Source organism: Pagrus major, chromosome 6 (genome assembly GCF_040436345.1).
Source record: "Pagrus major chromosome 6, Pma_NU_1.0".
In the NCBI taxonomy this organism is placed as follows: domain Eukaryota; kingdom Metazoa; phylum Chordata; class Actinopteri; order Spariformes; family Sparidae; genus Pagrus; species Pagrus major.
Genome location: NC_133220.1, coordinates 2,349,334 through 2,368,555, shown reverse-complemented (window position 1 = coordinate 2,368,555; position 19,222 = coordinate 2,349,334). Strand labels below are relative to the sequence as shown.

The following is a 19,222-nucleotide window of genomic DNA, read 5'->3' as shown; positions in this document are numbered from 1 at the left end:
CCCCTCTGGGTTCCCCGTGCGCTGCATGTTGATGGTCTTTAGAAAGCCTGTTAATGACAATGTTCTCGCTATAACTACTCTACACCCCCTAAAACAAGTGTTAAACAGCTCTATGATGTGATGTTATACATTACATATATCGACATATTTATTTATTTAGAGTCGGTTCATTCAAAGGTTCATGTACAGTTGGCTACACAATGTAACCGACATGCGTAACGAGTCACAGTGAGGTTTTACCGTCACATTTGGTAACTCTAAAGTACTCCACCACGTTACTTTTTCCAAGTAGAGAAAAGCAAATATATTCCTGTAATTAATCCAAATCTATCCAACAAGTATCTGCTCATAAAGCAGAACTGTGTAGTCCAGTGTGTCATTCTGCTGCTGCTGCAGTTATACAAGTTCACCACAGAAAGTTTAATCTGATCTGATCTTGTGTTTTTGTCAGATTCACCACCCGAGACTTAAACACCAGAGAAAGGTTCCTTCCATTACCAAAAAAAAGGAACAATTTACTGGAGCAGAAGCATCTGAATTATACTTTCATATGTGTCAGTTGTCTGTGTAACTTTCTTCTCTTTGTCTTTATTATTTCTTCTCGTCAGTGTCTGTAAAGAAAACAGTCTGAACTGAAACAGTATCTGACGTGAAAGAAAAAGGCCTTTATATTCCTCAGATGTCTGTGATGTTTGCTTCTCGTCCACCTTCCATCCCATCATCTATCATCTTCACCACTTTGTCTCTCCGTTTCTCTTTTCTCCTCTTTCCCTCTCTCCGTCTCCAGACCGGTCTCTAGGCAACGGAACAAAGGGGGAATCACCACGACTACAGTGTTTGACTGGTGCAGCTCGGCTATTTAAAGCAGGACCGATGTAAGAACACAGAACAAAGTGTTAGTAAGAGACCGAGAACGACCAAGAATACTCCTCACACCTCCACCGAGAAGCTCCGGTCTGCAACTTTTAATAGGAGCTCTGACGCAGAATGACGCACAGATCCAAACTACAGACAGTACAGAACAGAGTATTTAAAGAAATATATTTTTGCCATGTTCAGAGTTATTTCCACGGCGTATGAGGTGGCACATTTTACATCTGAAGATTATAAATATACTCAAACTCACATGGTGACATTTGTGCACAGACAGACAGAGAAGATGCTAAATATTCACTGGATTATAATTAATTAAAGATTTAATGTGTTCATCACTTTCATGTTGCAGCTGGTAAAGTTAGTTTAAATTCTTTAAAGTTTATCTGCTGGGCAGCTTGTGAAGTACGGGGGAAGAATATTTTTTTTAATGTATCTTAATATACAATATTGCATTATAAACCCATTGTATTATTATTAGTAGTAATTACAAGTACAAGTACCTCAAAATTGTACGTAAGGTACTTACTAAAATAAAAACATGGAAGCTCAGACAGCCTCATTTTATATATAAAGTGTAGATAAAGTTGTATTCTTCATATAAAAAGAGGGTTTTGCTGGCGGCTCTCAGCTGTGAGTGTGAAGCATCTTTAAAAAGAAGTAAAAACAGGAGAAGCAGAAGGACGAGACCAGCAGGAGGGAATCAGCGCACAGCAACAGGCGGCTGATTTACAGCAGCAGCAGACACCGAAGCTTCTCTCAGTTACGACTCTACATCTCTGAAACACGACATCGTGCAGGACAATGTTTGCTGTCGATCTCATAAGAGATGCGCTCACATCTCCAACCCAACGCAACGACGCTCTAATGGTGGAAATCAAAGTGATCACAACACGGAGAAATATGGCAACTGTAAAATTGTCCCCTCTGTGCTCAGAGTTGCTCGAAGAGGTTTCCTAAATCCCTCTAAAGCTCTTTGCTATAAACGTATAGGCATATAAAAATGTATATAACATAAAAAATTATGTTATCTGAGGAAAAGTGACGAGGCTGTCGATCTGTACGAGTCACTTTACTGCACCAGCTGCACAGACTTCACACTTTTAAACATGAATGAGGGAAACCTCAAAGATTTTCAAGGCTTACGTAAAGATCTGAAGTGAACCGCACGATGGCGGCTGATGTTTCCCCTCCTGTCCTTGTCTCTTGTTAGATTACAATAATTACTATCTATCTATCTATCTATGTAAATAATAACCTCAACCTTGAAAGCTTCTCACTGAGACAACACTAGAATGGACTTTACAATCCCTGATGAAGATGTTTGGGGCAAAGTCGTAAGTATCTTCTCCTGCACTGATAATGGTGATGTAGTCCAGGATTACTGGGTGTTTCAGGTCTGGTATTACTCAAACCCCCTCAGGTTCTCCAGTCTGAACAGCTGAGAGTTGCTGCACACACTAAGCTCTCACCATCTTATAGAGATCTGACACGCTGATCTGGTCCTCGTCCACCATCTCAAACTCCTTTCTTGGCACCAGGTCCAGACCGAGGTGTCTGACAGAGAGAGAGGGAGAGAGAGAGAACGTCAGTGTCTCCTGTAACCTTCACACAAACCTTGCACACCATTTTCGATATAGAGAAACCTACACACACACACACACACACACACACACACACACACACACAGTTTATTAAAGTCATTTTCCATGTGGTCTGCGGGGATATTGTTCCTCAGGATTACTTTCTGTTCAATCTCAAAAAACACATCTTTCACTTCCAGGCCGGTGACCTTCGTCTAAAGACCCGGCGCAGAATATTCTCAGTGAAACGTTTCCTTTAAGTCTGAATGAGACACTAAATGTCTCTTTCTGTATTACTGGTGGCTGAGGAGGGCCTGTAAATTTTAGTTTAACCAAGACTCCAGAGGCAGAGGATCACATCATTCTCTGGCTGATAAAGTTTAAGAACTGAAGATTTTATCCTCCACGTTTTACTCTTCTATTCATACGATGCCAAGAAAACGTTTGAGGGAGCGACACTGAGCTGGTTCCCTTCATTTCTCTTAAATGATGTTATTTGTGCGTCCATCCTCTCATTATCTATTAATTTGGAGATTATTTTCTAGCTGCCGATTAATTTTCTTTTGCCTGACTGTGAGATTAATACCAGAACATGGATGAAATCGAGCACTTGAAGCTGTTTAATGTAAAACAAAAATGACACATCCACAGCAGAGGAAGATGCAGCCGAGCTCGTTTCCTCCATCACGCTGCCTTTCAGTGTGAATTAGCTTTGAGGCTGTAAACTGATGCTGCCGCCTCGCCTGCTGCTTGTTTTAACCCGACATGTCACTTCTCTCACCAGCTGTGGACTGAATCAGCAGCGATCTGCTCGATGGGATCAGCAGCAGCTAGTTATCTTGTTTCTGAGAGCTACGGTGGCTTAAAATGTTTATGAGCTCGGTCCTCGTTCGTTTTTATGTGGCAAGTCACTGCCTGCTTCAAATATCTCTGTGTATCTATATTATCTAGATCTATCTTGTACACCTTATGTTTAGACATATATACATTAATATCACCACCAGGTTACTCCAACTTGTGTCTAAAAATCAGTCCTTTTATTAATTATGGCAGTAATACCTCATTTAACTTTAAATACTTCTTGCTCAGTGTTTGTCTGGTTTATGAGCAATGTCACTTTAATGTTTGGTGTAAGTAACCCTTCATTTTGCACCCTTACGTTAGCTAAGCTGATTGACTAGCTAATGTCGCTAACTGTGCAAAATGAAGTGACTCGGACAAGGGCGGATATTTCACCTCACCGTTAGGAGGAAACAATAAACAGAAAAATTCTAAGATCTAAACCAAAAGTGCTGTTATACTAAATGTATATAGAATAAACACTGATTACTAGGTCTACTTTAAAACTACGCTGTATAATGAAAGATAAATAAAGTGATGTAGTCTGTAGTCCTAAAATCCTGAAATCATTTTGCATTTTTGCATTTCTGGTTCCCACGTCTCAAAGTCTGTGAGTTTGTTGAATTGGTTTTCAGTTAAAAGTAACTGTAAATGTAATTATGAAGCTCTTCATGTGTTAAAAACGGTTAGCGGTTGCTAACAAGTGTCTGAATGAGACTACAGAGGTTGTCGGGGACATTAAACGTCCTCACAGCGAACACGGAGACTCATCTGCTCACTAGTCCGTCTTTACAGGCCACTTTAGTTACACACTGTTCTGACTCTGACTTTACAACTCGTACATTGATCAGTTTATAGAAAACCTGGATAGTAATTGTGTAGTAAGACGCTCAGTGGTGGAGACGTTTAAGTCATGTGACCGTGATGTCGTCTGTTTGTAGGCTAACATTAGCTTTTTACTGCTACACATTTAATTTACGCTGCAGTGGAGTTCATCTGTGGAGATTATCTGGATGAACAAAACATGTAAACAGGTTATTTTCGGCGATAATCCAAAATCCAAAACAACAATCTTACAGGCTTTTTGTGGAGGGAATCAGGGCGATGCTAACTTCAGAGTTAGCCTTTAATAATACGTCACTGCTACACGACTCTGTAACTGACGCACTGTCAAGGCTGTTGAGGCGCTGACTAAGTAGACTAAGCACTAATAACAGTGTTGGTAGTATCCACTGGATCAAGCTGCTAAACTAGATCTTCACGAATGATACAATAAACCAACCGTTCTAAGAAAGAGGATTAGTGTCCTTTTATAATAAAATCCCATTTGATAACTAAATTGTTCTAATAGTGAATCACTGCTTCTATCACAGTGATAATAACACTATTCTGCTAATTATCCTCATCCATCTTGTGAGTGCACACGTCTCCTCACAGTTTGTCTCCGCCTCGCAGACGCCAGACTGCAGCTTTAAATAACCTGTTACAGTCCCGAGCCTCCCACCTTTCATTTCTCCAGCATTAATACCTCAATCCCAAGTCGACAGGCAATCTCCCTCCATTTCATTTGTTTTCCCATCAACCTTTTGACAAGCTCCCACGAGTCTTTTCACCCACGGGTGTACGGCTTCATCCACCTGCCTCCAATCATGCTTGTATTTGCCCTGAGTGGGAGTCGGGGGAGCCGGCTGATCTGCCGTCTGTAGCTCTGATTTAGAGGTCAGATCATCTTTAAACATCATGTTTGTGTTATTCCTCAGAGGAACACACTTCAAGTCAATACAACTGTTAACCTGTATCCATATACAAGCATGTTTTATCCTGAACTGGAGGTGGGAAGGAACAAAGTGCAAACACTTCGTTATGGATTATTGTTATTTGGCGTCATCGCACGGCGCCTTCCCAACATCACAAGACTGATGTCGACCTATCGGAGCACATCACGCACGGCAGACGCAGCGAGACGAAACAAAGACGTTAGTGATGCATTAATGTGGAGCATTTCTGATACAGGAATCTAACAGGGCAAATTTTTACCACTTTATACACTGTTGGGCAGCGTAATCCATAATAATCTGTAATTATTCATTTGTTGACATACGTATGTTTTGAATTAATATTCTGTATCTGCAAAGTTACTTGTCACTAATGTTGTTTAGTCAATGTTGTTCAGTAAAAAGTACAATATCGGCTTTTATAAGTCACAAAGTAAAGAACAACTACCTAAGAGCTGTACTTGAGTACAGTTGTTGAGTAAATATACTTAGTTGAATTAACCTTATGATTAGTTGATTAATTGATAAGCAGATTGTAAGAAAATGAACCACCAATAATTTTGATAATTGATTATTTGTTTCAGTCAATTTTCAAGCAAAGCTATCAAACATTGTCTGGTTCCAGCTTCTTAAATGTGACGATCTTCTGCTTTTCTTTCTTATTTCTGGTAGTAAATGAAGAGTTGTTGGGTTTTGGATTGTTGGTTGGGCGTTTTATAAAATGTTTCACATTTTCTGTGAATTATCAGCATATTAATCGTTAGTTGCAGCCCTCCTTATAATGAGATTGTTTCCAAAGTCGATAATTAACTTTCAGTCTGGACTTCACGTCCCTTTACATTTCCTTACGTCGTGTTTAAATGTGTGTGTATAAATCCTGCGTGTGTGTGTGTGTTCTCACTCGTTGCCCCAGTCCAGTCTGACGGTGATGTGTCTCTTGACGTCTCGGCTCTGGTCCTGCGTCAGGTGACCCGACAGCAGCTGCCTCCTCAGGTCGATCAGCTCCATCATCACGTGGCGGACCTTGTAGAACAGATCCACCTTGTGTTTCTAATGGAGAGACAGAGAGAGACAGAGAGAAACAGAGAGAGACAGAGAGAGACAGAGAGAGACAGAGAGAGACAGAGAGACAGAGAGAGACAGAGAGACAGAGAGAGACAGAGAGACAGAGAGACAGAGAGAGACGGAGAGACAGAGAGAGACAGAGAGACAGAGAGAGACAGAGAGACAGAGAGACAGAGAGAGACGGAGAGACAGAGAGAGACGGAGAGACAGAGAGGTTCATCAGATTCATCTGTTGTTCAGCACACTCGATTCATTTTGTCCAAGTGGTGAAGAAGCTGATTAAAGCCGTCTTCTCTGGCACCGCTCAAACAATAACACCTCACACTGTAACACAGAGAAGGTTTTTACCAGATTATTCCTATTTATCCTCTCAGAGAGAGCCGGAGCTCAGTGCCAGCATGTGTTGGCCAGGAGGCAGAGAGGCAGTGTGAACAGATCACAGTCTAACACAGAGCTCATAACAACAAACACACTTACAGACGCCAATCCAGCTGCACTGCAACTGTTTCCAACAGTCAGTGAGAAAACAACAGAAGGCAGGAACAAGCCGCTGACATCTTCATCTGAGCCAGATCATTGTGTTCGCCACTGAGGATAAGACACGGAGAGGTTCGGGTCTCCAACGTGGAGACGTGACGTTACTGACGACAGAGACTGAATAACATTCCTGTTCAGAGGGTCGTGTTAACGAGGACAAATACAGGATCATGGTCAGATTCATCCTCACAAACTAAAATCAAACCTGATTCATTTAATTGTTGAAAGTCTCTATGTTTATTTATATATATGTTAATAAGATAGAAAGTCTTTTAATCCTGTTGAGGCTTCATGTTAAAGATCAAACATGTTATTTTATTCTGACAGTCTATAATCACTTCTGATATGATGTTGTATATCTGTGGCTTTACTCACGTAATTGTCTGGAGTTATAACAATTCATTTATTAATTGATTAATCAAAAAAATCATTAATTGGCAACAAAAGTTTTACTTTTTTATATTATTTATCACTGAACATCTTTGGTTGGACGTAAAGAGGCGAGTCGGAGGCAGCACACACTACTCGCTTCATCTGTTTTTGTGGTGCAGAGAATCAAATCCCCCAAAAGATCAAATTCCAGCAAAAAAAGAGTAAATTCAAAAACATCACAAAGATCTCTCTGTGCGCGGGAATTTACAGAACTTTTCATGACATTCCTGTTTGATAACTAAAGTAACTTCCAAATCTAATAAAGTGTGAACAGAGTCGCTCCACACTCCCAAAACTGGATCCCCGCTCAGCCTTCATTTCCCAGGAGATTTCTTAAGACAAAACACACACACACACACACACACACACACACACACACACACACACACACACACACACACACACACACACACACACACACACACACACACACACACACACACACACACACACACACACACACACACAAAAATTAGTAAACCTGCTAAAAAAAGGCAGTGGACTCCTTTCCCATCACCAGGAGACGAGTTTGTCTCTCTGTGTTTTATTTTCTTGTGTGTCACATTCATCATCACGAATGCATTTGATGCCCGAGTGAGTTAATGACATTAAAAACAAAAGCCAGACGTCAGCGGGTCCTGGTGGGTTCTTGTCCACTGTGAAAGTGGAATACGAGACAAGGACAGCAACTGCATTACAAACACACGCACACACAAAACCAGGAACACACACAAAACCCAGGACACACTCCTCCCTGCAGCTTGTTCCATTATTAGCACTCCATTGTAATTTATCCTACAGGCCCTCAGCAGCAGGCAGTCGGGTTAAATGTCTTCAGTTCTTGGCAGGAGAGCGAGGTAAGCAGAAAAATCCTCTACACAGAGAGGCAGGTACACACACACACACACACGCATGGACGCACACACACACATGCATGATGTCCTCTGAGATTGTAAGTGTGCACGGTCTATACACCTAAAACTACACACTCATACATACAGTACATTGTATGTGGCTGTACTTTATGCATGAGATGTGGTAGTACATTCTCATTCATATATATAAGGTCTCCACACACACACACACACACACACACACCTTCATACATGCATGTAGCTGATCATACATGCATAAACAGCGGGACAGGAGCAGTGCAGCAGGCTCAGTCTCTGGTGCTCAGGAGGCCTCTGTGCATCAGAACATTATATAACTCCGGCTGCAGCGGAGGCGGAGCCGTTTTGGGGAAATATGACAGAAGAGTTTGGCGAACTCATTTGAAACGGCTCTGATATCGACCAGTGACTCGCCCGGGAGGTTTTCTGAGTGCATGCTGGGACAGAATTAAGCCCCGACCAGGAACAAGTGGGCACTGAGATTAGATAGAAGAGCAGATGGCTCCACCGCAGCAGTCAAGAGGCCATAATCTTTACACATATTTGTGAAGCTGTGGATGAGGAAGGATATCTTAAGATGGATATCATGTATCAGTCTGGATCTCTCTGCTCATCAACCTTATACACATCACTCTCCTTTTACTACCTCAGACTTCCCTGTGTGTCTCCTTTGAGCTGTTTTCATTGACACTTTGTCTAGATTAGATCTCATTTTAATGGCCTTTGTTGCAGTTTGTCACATTACTGGCACAGTTCTCGTCTTCTGCAAGTTCATCTAAAACTGAAAACCCAGTCATCATCTCCTCCCTCACGTTGATGGAAAGTCAGGCGAAGTCTCGTAGTCCATAAAACTTTTCTGGAGCGTCACAGAAAAACAGTGTTGCAGCGTTCTGCTAAACAACTGAAGTAGCTGGAGACTTGATTTAAAACGGAAAAACAACCAAATAAAACATCAAATGTCTCTGTACAGCTCGTCTGGAGTAATCAAATTCTCAGAAAGCCTCAAGATCCCAAATTGATTTGAAAAGACGTTATTTATACCATCAACACACGAGCTCATGCACCACACATGGGGTGTGTGCCAAACCTTTTAGCTTAGCAGCAACAGCCAAGATTTCTGCTTAAAAAAAGAGTATTAAGTTCAAGTCTGACCTCAGTTTATTTTACAAGGTTTTCCAGGATGACTTATAGACTATTAGAGACACATTGAAACCTTGAATTCTGGTCTTGAAACAGCTAAAATCACACTGTCACGAATGAACAGGTGAGAAAATACTGCAGTGGTAAAACACATCTACTGCCAGTCTGCACCTGAGTGCATGAGAGCGTATTTAAACCGCGATATTATTCAAAAGGTTGTTTTCCTGTTTTAACAGTCCTTTCTAAATGATAATACAGCTCTGAGGCGACGTGTCCACAGGGAAGCCCTTTCCACAGCGCTGCTTTCTGTTCCTCAGCAGCTCCTTACGGGAACCCCGTTGCACCGCTGAGTGATTAGCATGTTTTTAACACTCGGGGTTAAAAACACCAAAACTTTGAGCCACAGAGTTTCATATTTGATATGGATTTTTAGTAGTTGCTTAGCAACAACAACAGTCACACACAGCAGCTCCCCTCAGCATCTGTTTAACGTTTGTTTTTCAGGGGAAGCCCAGTGGACAGAAGCTAATGCTCTTTGATACACACTGAGAGGCCATATTAACATTCTGCAGGAGCATGTGATCATTAATGATGCAGGAGCCTCTTTCAGAGTTTTTACAGCAAGAGGAGAGCTTAATTACTTTCATTAATGACACTAATATAAAAACAAGAGAAGGGCCGGTGACACATTACCAGAGCCAAGAGAAAATCAACTACACAAACAGTCGAAGAGTTTATTTGAAGGTTACATACAGAGTGAATTAAACACACAATATATCATCTCTGGAGGAAAGAGTCGGTGCAGATCCAGACCTCCTGGAGGAATAAACACCTGGAGTCACATCAGATTCTGCTCTGATCCGACGGGCTCAGAGATTTGTGGGATTGAAAAGTGGATTTATCTTCACTCCTGTTTATCAACCTGACTGCAGCAGTGATCCGGAGGTGACCTCCACTGTCGGGTGTTTCTGTTCTGTAATGTTGACTGCTGACTGGAGCTGGAGGGGAAATGGACTTTACTTCATGAACGTAACGTTACAGAGAGGAGAGAGAGAACCAGAACCAGAACCAGAGTCTCTGCTGAGTGCTGACTTCACTCAGAGGTTGACACACAGACACACCGTTAGTGTGTGCCATTGCTTGCGCCAGGTCTTTCCACATTCACACACATAAAGACGCCACGTTGTCCAATACTGATGGATATTTCACAGCGAACATACTTTCTGCACCAACTGATGCAAAATAAGCAAAGAAATCCTCAGACAGCAGTCAGTCGTCATGTGAAAAGTTTGGAAACAGCATGAAAAAATAAATCAGATATTTGTTCTTTTAGCAACAGTTTGCACATCAAGAAACAGATAGAAACTTTCACAACACGAGATGATTGATTACTTACTAGGTTACGTTCATGTTCAAGACTTTACACGAGATCAAACCTACGAACAACCGACTATATTGTTTCCTCTAGCCAGAGCCAGTCCACTGTGCTCAGGGAAAGCTTGTATTTGTCCATTTATAGTATGACTGGCTATAAACTTTAGTTTGTCAGAACACACTCTGCTGCTGACGGATCTCCTCAATCACAGCAGCAGCAGCAGCACAGAGGTCAGCCAGAACCCAGCCAGAACCCAGCCGACACACAGAACGCACACTGTTCTTCTTCCCAGCAGCAGGCTGAGGGAGGCTCACTAACACATTTACACCAGAGAGCTGCCCGACACCGGCTGCCTGCTGCCAGCCACTGGAGCCGCTGGGGAGACTGTAAAGTACGCGCTTGGCTCGAGTTCACCTCAATACGAGAAGTGAGCTCAACTCCTTCAGTGCAACAGAAACACAAAGGAAAGACTCTGGAGAGACGGCGAACGCTCACAGAGACGCCACAGCGATAAATACTGAGCACCTGGATGAATGAATGAACAACAAACAATATTCACCAACTGGAGGAAGTGCTCACTCAGCAGAGCTAATGTAAAACTCATTTTTAAACCACATGTGACCATAAGGTTTGAGGCACAGCAGACTGGTATTCAGTTTACAGCCAGAAGCAAACTCCATCACAGCCAGTCGAGGCTGGAAGAGCAGTCAGGTGAAGAGGACGAAGGGCTCCAGGAGGAAGGTATGGATTTAATCTAATGGCCTCAAACTGACTGACACACAGAAAACCTGGTGCACGGTAGGGTTTCAGCGTAATAGCCAGTTTATCTGATATCACCATGCTGATGTTGTTACTTCAACATCAAGTATAACTAAAGTCATTTCAGGACCGTCAGTGTAACTTATGAAGAAGCAGCTGACCCCTTGGATCCACTGGGCTCGTCTCTGTTACCTGCTGTTTTGCGACTTCATCTCCCACTGTGAGAGTCTGGGACTGCCTCCCTGCTGTTGTTGACTCGCTCACATTGTGTTTATTTCATCATTTCTCCTTGATGTTTGTGCTCCTGCTGTGGTTGAGTCGGCTGCGTAGTAAAATTGTTCAGTAATTTGTCCGTTTAAGGTGTGTTTGTTGTGCAGTAGATCTCAGGTCTGCACCAAGGTTTTTATTTTGAAAGTTGACCGGATGCCGTTCTGCTGTCTGACTTCCTGTCCTTTTTACAGAAACATGATTGGACCATTAATTATGATGCTCCAGGTACAACACCAAGTTGCTGTGAGTTCATGGACAAAACAGTGATACTCACAACCCTGCCTGGTTTGGTCTGAATTCAGCCTGACAAAGAAGACTTGTAACTTATTTTCCTACAGTTGTGAAATAAAATCACGAGGACAGGTTTTATCGCTGCCATCTGTACTTGTGTTCCTCAGTGAGTCTGCCTGCTTTTAAAACCAGCACTGCAAAATGTATTCAGGACATCTGGTCATCCCAGTCAGTGGGTGGATGTGCTTTGACCTTTGACCTTCTTCTGAGTCAATCCACTCGACTAGAAACAGGTGCAGCAGCAGGCAAACAGGAGGGAACCGAGTCTCCTCTCCGCCTCTCGCTGGCACACCATCCACGCCTCAGACAGAGAGATGCTGCCTCGAAATGAAACCTCCAGATTTGTTTATCACAGTCTCAGAGGTCCAACCGAGCACTAAAGTTTTTATTCAGCTGCGGAGTGGAAATCTCTTTTGTGTCGACTATTTGTGGATTTAGTCTCCCTCCTACCTCTCTCCCTCTCTCACTGCCTCCTCTGCCTCTTTCCCCAGCTGGAGTGAGTAATCACACCTTCACATCCAGAGGGAGCGAACACACACACACACACACACACACACACACACACACACACACACACACGCACACACGCGCACACACACACACACACACACACACACACACACACTCACACACAAGCATCGTTTAACACATCTTTACCACCTCAGCAGAATGAAACCCGGCCGAGCAAAAACTCACATAATGATGCCGTTTATAGAAGCTGTTCGGTTTCATTGGACCTCATATTCAGGCCATCTTGATATTAGCCAAGTAAAACAACACAATGATGCAAACATTACATTTCAGGAAAGCTGCTTCTTATCCAGCAAAGTGTGAAACTGAGCACCAGGAGGAGGAGAGCTCGTGTTTGCAGCAGGCTGCGGCGCTCACCACGGCTGACTAAATCAAACACTTACTCTCCTCTTTATTGCTGCGTTGGCCTTTTGCTTTTTCAGAGTCAGATAATATGAAGATGTTAATCACTGTGACAGACCACAGACCAGCAGGACTCACCATAACCGCCCCCTCCATCAACAAACAGCCCTGCGTTTTCTACCACAACATAAAAACTACATCGGTGGTTTACACGCTGAGGTTCAGGGACCAGAGGAGGGTCTGCAACACACCGTCACAGGGTGGCATTAATATATAATAGGATTTGATTCTGTCTGACAGCTCTAATATCTGCCGGGACGTTTGCAACACCTCTTTTCCATTAGCGACATCCTGCTCCATTTTCACACCTGACAAATGAGAAAAAGCAGAGGCCATGTTTCTGCGTTTCAGTGGCTTTCACAAGAGTCTGACGAGCCCGGCGGAGAAACTGATGAGGTTTAAATGTTGGATTAGCATTTCTATTTTAACTCATTCAATATTTTAGAATGACGCAGCTTCGTTTTAAAAAGAGGAATGAATAATAAATAAAACAAATCAATTATTTAATCTTTTTATAAACTTGAACATCACAAACACCACTGAGATTTTGGGTTTTATTTCATGTTTGTTTGGCTCTAACTGCTCCACTACTGTGTGTGTCTGTTGTCTGGTGTCGAGCGGCTTTATGGGCCCTGACACGGCAGGCTGATGGTCGGGGGGGTCGGCCAATGTTGAGGCCATTGTTGAGCGTCTGTGGTAGTTTCAGCGGCTTTTTGGTGGACTACCGGGTAGACGCAGAACGTATATGACTTTGTGGTGTGTTCAGTTGGAGCTTTTGGTCGGGACACAGACAATGTGACACGAGGCAACAGTCAGCCATCATTAATGGTTGCTCTTTGATGTCGGTTTGGGTCGTCTGGGCCTGAACAGAGCTGGACCGTTGAATACAGCTGCCTGCCTCGGCTGGAAATAATGCTGATGAGACTGAACGAAACAGACACGTTACAGGCAACAAAGAGCTAAAATCACATTTTATTTTATTTATGTTTAACACAGCATCCCGACTTCTCTGGACTCAGCGTTGTACAGTACAGCGATACAGCCTCCACACAGTGAATGAATGTATGATTTCAGAAGCAACCTGAACATTTGGCTCAAGGACACTTCGGCAGGGCAGACACTTGCCGTCATGACTCAAACTCACTGAAGAAACGCACGTTAACTCAACACAGCCACACTGCTGGAGGGAAGTAACTCACTCTGACAAGTGGGACTGCAGATTTAATCAGGTAATCTGTAATGTGTAACTGATTACTTACAGGAAGTTGCCAGTTTGAGGCTTCCTAATAGGATGTGAGTCAGCCTGGCACCTCTCAAATCAGAGGGGACACTCACAACACCTCTGATCCATTAGCAAACGTCCTGCTTCATTTTCACACCTGTCAAACTGGCTGCTGCGTTACGGAAAACAAACGCGCCGGGGAAAATCACTGGGGAGCGCAAACAAAGAGCCTCTGGATCCATTTTGTTCTCGGCTGCTCAGCTGTTATTGTAACACGCTGCCGCTGCTTTCTGAGGAAATATCTGAACGAGGCAGGAGCTTCATGTGAAATGAATCTTTCAGTGTAAATCCTGGAGCTGCAGCAGACAAACAGGTCCGTCGGTACTGAATGGGACCCCGAACCTCTGGTCACACAGACAGAAGGGTCGGATATTATTCATTCATGTCTTATTTAATCCTGAATTATTGAGATTGGGGTCAGAGTATTAATATTGTACTTGCAGACAGATCACATTAGAGACTCTCAAAGTTAGACTTTAATGTGAAAATACCCTCGATAATTTATCGTCTTGACAGATTTCAGTAGTTTATCATCTAACAGAATAGTTCAGGCATCGAGGTTTACAATTTCAAGTGTCAGAGTATCAAAAACACATATACGTACTTACATGTATGTTTATACTGTATAATACTGACTGATTATCCGAGCATTTTTCTAATTATCAGAATCAGCTACAGTCAAGTCAAAATGTGCTACAAGTTAGCTAAAATGGAAAATACTAAAGCAAAGTACAAGTACCTTAAAATTGTACTTAAGGTTAGTACTTGAGTAAATGTACTTAGTTACGTTCCATCACAGCCTATTCCAGTGGATTACTGTGGGTTCGCCTATACATCATGCATTTTAATCACTTTACATATGTTTTTTTTAATATTGTTTATGTTTGTGTTGGTCTCAAGCTGCTCTCACAGCTGTGAGACTGAAAAACAAGTTTTTAAATAAATGCCTCCGTCTCTTTCTGGGATTGTTTGGGAACATAGTCGAGTCTAGACTCTGAACTGTAGGTGGGAATAAATATTTATTATCTCTGACAGACTTTCTGTTAACTAAAGTACAGAGCAGAATAAAATACATTCTGCTCATTCAAACTTAAAAAACACAACTCCAGGCTGTCAAAGAGTAAAAAACAACCTTTTCCAGCACGAGTGTGGCACCATGCAGCGGGCAAGATGTGTGTGTGTGTGTGTGTGTGTGTGCGTGTGTGTGTGTGTGTGTGTGTGTGTGTGTGCGTGTGTGCGTGTGTGTGTGCGGGTGTTGTGTCCTATGCTCGCTGGTGCAAAGTCCATCCTAAATCCTCCCCTGACCTTGTGTGAACCTGCCTTGTGACACGCAAGACACACACACACACACACACACACACACACACACACACACACACACACACACACACTCAGTAATGCCAGCAGCAGGATGATAGCAGGGATGCAGCTTGTCGTGTCTCATGCTGTGTGTGGTTCAGGATGAGGCCAGAAGGACAGTTTCCTCTCCGACTGAGATACATTTTCCACCACAAGTGAGTCGAGTCAGACGTGGAACAAATATCACATGTAAGGAAATAGAGAGCAGTTAACAGTACGGTGCATTTAGATCCACTGAACATAAATAAACGGAATGGAAATAAATCGCACGACTCCACTGTGGGAACAGAGAGGAGGACAAATGTTAGCACAGTCCCTGAAGGCGCCTCCCAGCACTCCGGCTGCACCCTGTGACCCCGAAATCTCAACTCCATTCCACCTTTCAGCTACAAACACTACTTCTCTCTGGTTTGCAGAACTACAGGCAGCATGAATATAGCTTCTGTTACAACTCCTGTCTGAAGTTTATTCATTTTATGAGTTAAAAATCCAGGAATCAGATAAATTCACCTTTACAGTCGATACATACAAATAAAAACTGAATAAAAAAAAACCAGCAGCAGACAAGGGTTTATCTGATTTATTCCAACGTCACAGCAGGTTGTCCAACTTTACATCCAAACCCGGTTGGATGTAAAGTTGGTCAGTAATCAACTGGGTCAGGTTGATTACTGACCCAGTAACTATCTATAGTCATAATGTTACCTCCGTTATATCACGTTAAAAACTTACAAACCAAACCTCTGCTGACTTCTCATCAGCTCCAGGCGCTCCAAAACTTCTCTGATCATTATGCATAAAAACTGCATGAAGGTCGTAAACTACAACGATGTATCTTCATTCTAACACTTCAGAAAAAGCAATGATAGAAACACAGCTTGACTTTTGTGTGAACTTAATATAAACTTTGATTAACATCTCATAACAACACATTCACTAAATAAAGTCATCTTGACGTGGTGTTAATATAGATTTTCAGCTCCACATACAGCAGTAAAAGGAAACTGTTGGAAGGAGATCAGCCTCTTACAAAGAGTCAAAGGTGATGATGCTTCTCTAAATGGTTACTTGTTGCTTTCAGAATTGATTTAAAGATTTTGTTGATTGATTACTAAGCCCTGAGAGGCTTTGCCCCAAGTTATTCAACTGATCTTTTATTGGCATATGTTCGTCACCCCGAGATCTTCAGATGCATCTGTTCTTGTTCTAGATTCATTCACAGAGGTGATCGTGTCTTTACAGTCAGAGCTCCAAGACTCCAAGACCTGATGAGGAGATCAGAGCTGCAAACTCAGTGTCATCTTTAAATCAGTTTTGAAGATCCATTTATTTAAAACTGACTTTCTTAAATGTTATCTGCTTTATTATTGCATGTTTTGCTCTTTAATGTGTATTGAAGTTGATTATTATTTTTACGTCCAAGAGGCAAATTATTCTTCCTGATACTGAAACAAAAACTTGTTAAAATGTATTTTGTAGCTGCACTGGACCAAAAAAGATAATGAGGTCAGGAATCAGAGCAACTTCAGGGCTACAAGACACAACTTTACAATCATACAGAAGAAAATGAGTTGTGGCGAACGTACCTCGGTTTGAAAAGGCTGCTCAGCCCGGCAGTTACTGCTCACTGTGCAGTGCTAACATCACTGTGTTAGCTGCTGAACGACCTCTTTGTCACACTCACATGTAAGAAAACACTCAACATAATCACAATGAGCATTAATAACAAACATGGCTATTGTTACTCACCGCTGTCAAGCTAGCATGTTAGCACTGGGAAATTTGGCTGCACTTTCTCCGACGCTCTTGTGCCACTTGCTTGCTGAGCTTTAGCAAACGTCTGCCTAACTGTGTGCAAGATTCTGGTCGTGCACAATGAGTGCACGGGCAGAGTGCACGCAGGCAGGCAGGCAGGTATAGGTAGGCCGTCCAATCATTTCACACGATCCCAATAAATTGACAGGTAGAGTGTGTCTGTTCCTGGGATTGAACATGTCTCTTTTTTCAGGAGAATATGAATCCCTTGCCAACATTAGTTTAAAGTTTACTGGAAAGTGACCAGCTGGATACATTTAGGCTGCTACTACATGTAGTTGGCTGTTTTTTGTACTAAATGGCAGCGATACGGCTGTGACTGACTACGTTCTTGTGCCTTCACTGTTTATTTTACACGATGTCTTTATTCTGCACTGACCCACAGAAAATGAAAAGTTGCTGTATGTTTTGTAAAGAACTCTGTAGTCCACATAAACTTCTCATACATCCATCCAAATTCATAATCACCTGACATTTTCACTTCATGAAGGAAACAGCTGCACATCAGTTACACCGACACTCACGACGACACTATTAACGGACAGCTTCTTCATCGTAACTTCACTATTTTCAAATATTACATCAGCAGGTGAGTTAAGCTACATATTGCTGGACGTCACGGAGGATTATAACTACACACAATCTTACACGACTAAAAACCAAACATCAGCGGACATAAAGCTCCACCGATGTAATAAAAAAGAACAACAGCTTCAGTACAGTACACCAACAATGGCCCCGTCACCGTGGCAACGACGGCTGACTCACCACGGCAAATATATGACAGTGCACTTATTAAAGCCTATAGATCCTGGACGGACACGGACGCACACGCTTACATACAACAAGTACGGACAAAAACACACTTTCACTGTCAAACTCCCCAACACACACACACACACACACACACACACACACACACACACACACACACACACACACACACACACACACACACACACACACACACACACACATTCCTGAATAACAGACGTGTTTTAAAAACAGACACACTTTTATGTCCAAATGCAGGAGATGATTGAAGCTACTTACAGGTGTGAAAGGATGATAAATCCACTCGTTTCTCTCCTTTCTCTGGCTCGAACACTGTCGAGCGGCTAAAAAGCATCCAGAGCGTCAGACGAGGAGAAAATCACAGGCTGTCAAACGAGTTGAGATCCACTCACAGCGTTGTGTAGCAGCACCGCCTCCCTCCCTCTGCCTCTGTGTCTGTAGATGTGTACCTAAACCTTATTCTGCCTCTCTCCCATCCTCTGACCTGCTCACAGTCTCCATCTTTCTCATCTTTCTTTATCTCTCTCTTCTCACCCCCCCCCCTCTCTCTCTCTCTCTCTCTCTCTCTCTCTCTCCCTCTCTCTCTCTCCCTCTCTCGCCCACCCACCCACAGGCCAGTCTGCAGCAGGAAGCTCCTCTACACTTTTGCAATGTTGGAGCGAGTGCACCGAGCTGACAGGAGCTACAGCGAGCGAGGTGTATCCTCTAAAGATAGTGATGTACAGCACGCTTGATGATAAAGACGTCTGACAACAAAGCTCATATCTCGAGGCTGTTGCCCACGGAGAGCCTCCAAATCAAACGTGTGATGTTTGTGTGTCCGTGAAAGACAGAAAGAGAGCGAGCAGACACGTGAAGAGACAGTCAGATGTTGAACCATCGGTGTGTCATCGCCGCACAAACAAACAACACCTCGTTTCATCGTGTTAATTATAGAAACCTTCACTTTGACCGAACAGTCAGAGTTTAACAGAGCAGAGCAGAACAGCTTCATGAGTAAAAGTCCTGAATCTGATCAAAGTCTGGTCACCTGTTCCTTTCAGACAACTACAGGAGCGGACAGAAGAAGGTCAGTGTTGGACAGAAGAAGGTCGGCGTTGGACAGAAGAAGGTCAATGTTGGACAGAAGAAGGTCGGTGTTGGACAGAAGAAGGTCGGCGTTGGACAGAAGAAGGTCGGTGTTGGACAGAAGAAGGTCGGTGTTG

At 42.8% G+C, this 19,222-nt stretch overlaps 1 protein-coding gene across 1 annotated transcript in view; it reads right to left on the bottom strand.

Annotated features, from left to right (window-relative positions):
• The window catches only part of LOC140998281 (dedicator of cytokinesis protein 3-like), a 192,382-nt gene that overhangs the window by 59,098 nt on the left and 114,062 nt on the right, over positions 1–19,222 (bottom strand). Inside the window, exons 6-7 of the mRNA XM_073468510.1 lie at positions 5,973–6,121; positions 2,346–2,430 (exon numbers count right to left, since the gene is read on the bottom strand). Coding sequence (XP_073324611.1) covers positions 2,346–2,430; positions 5,973–6,121 — 234 coding nt within the window. The remainder of the gene's footprint in view (positions 1–2,345; positions 2,431–5,972; positions 6,122–19,222) is intronic.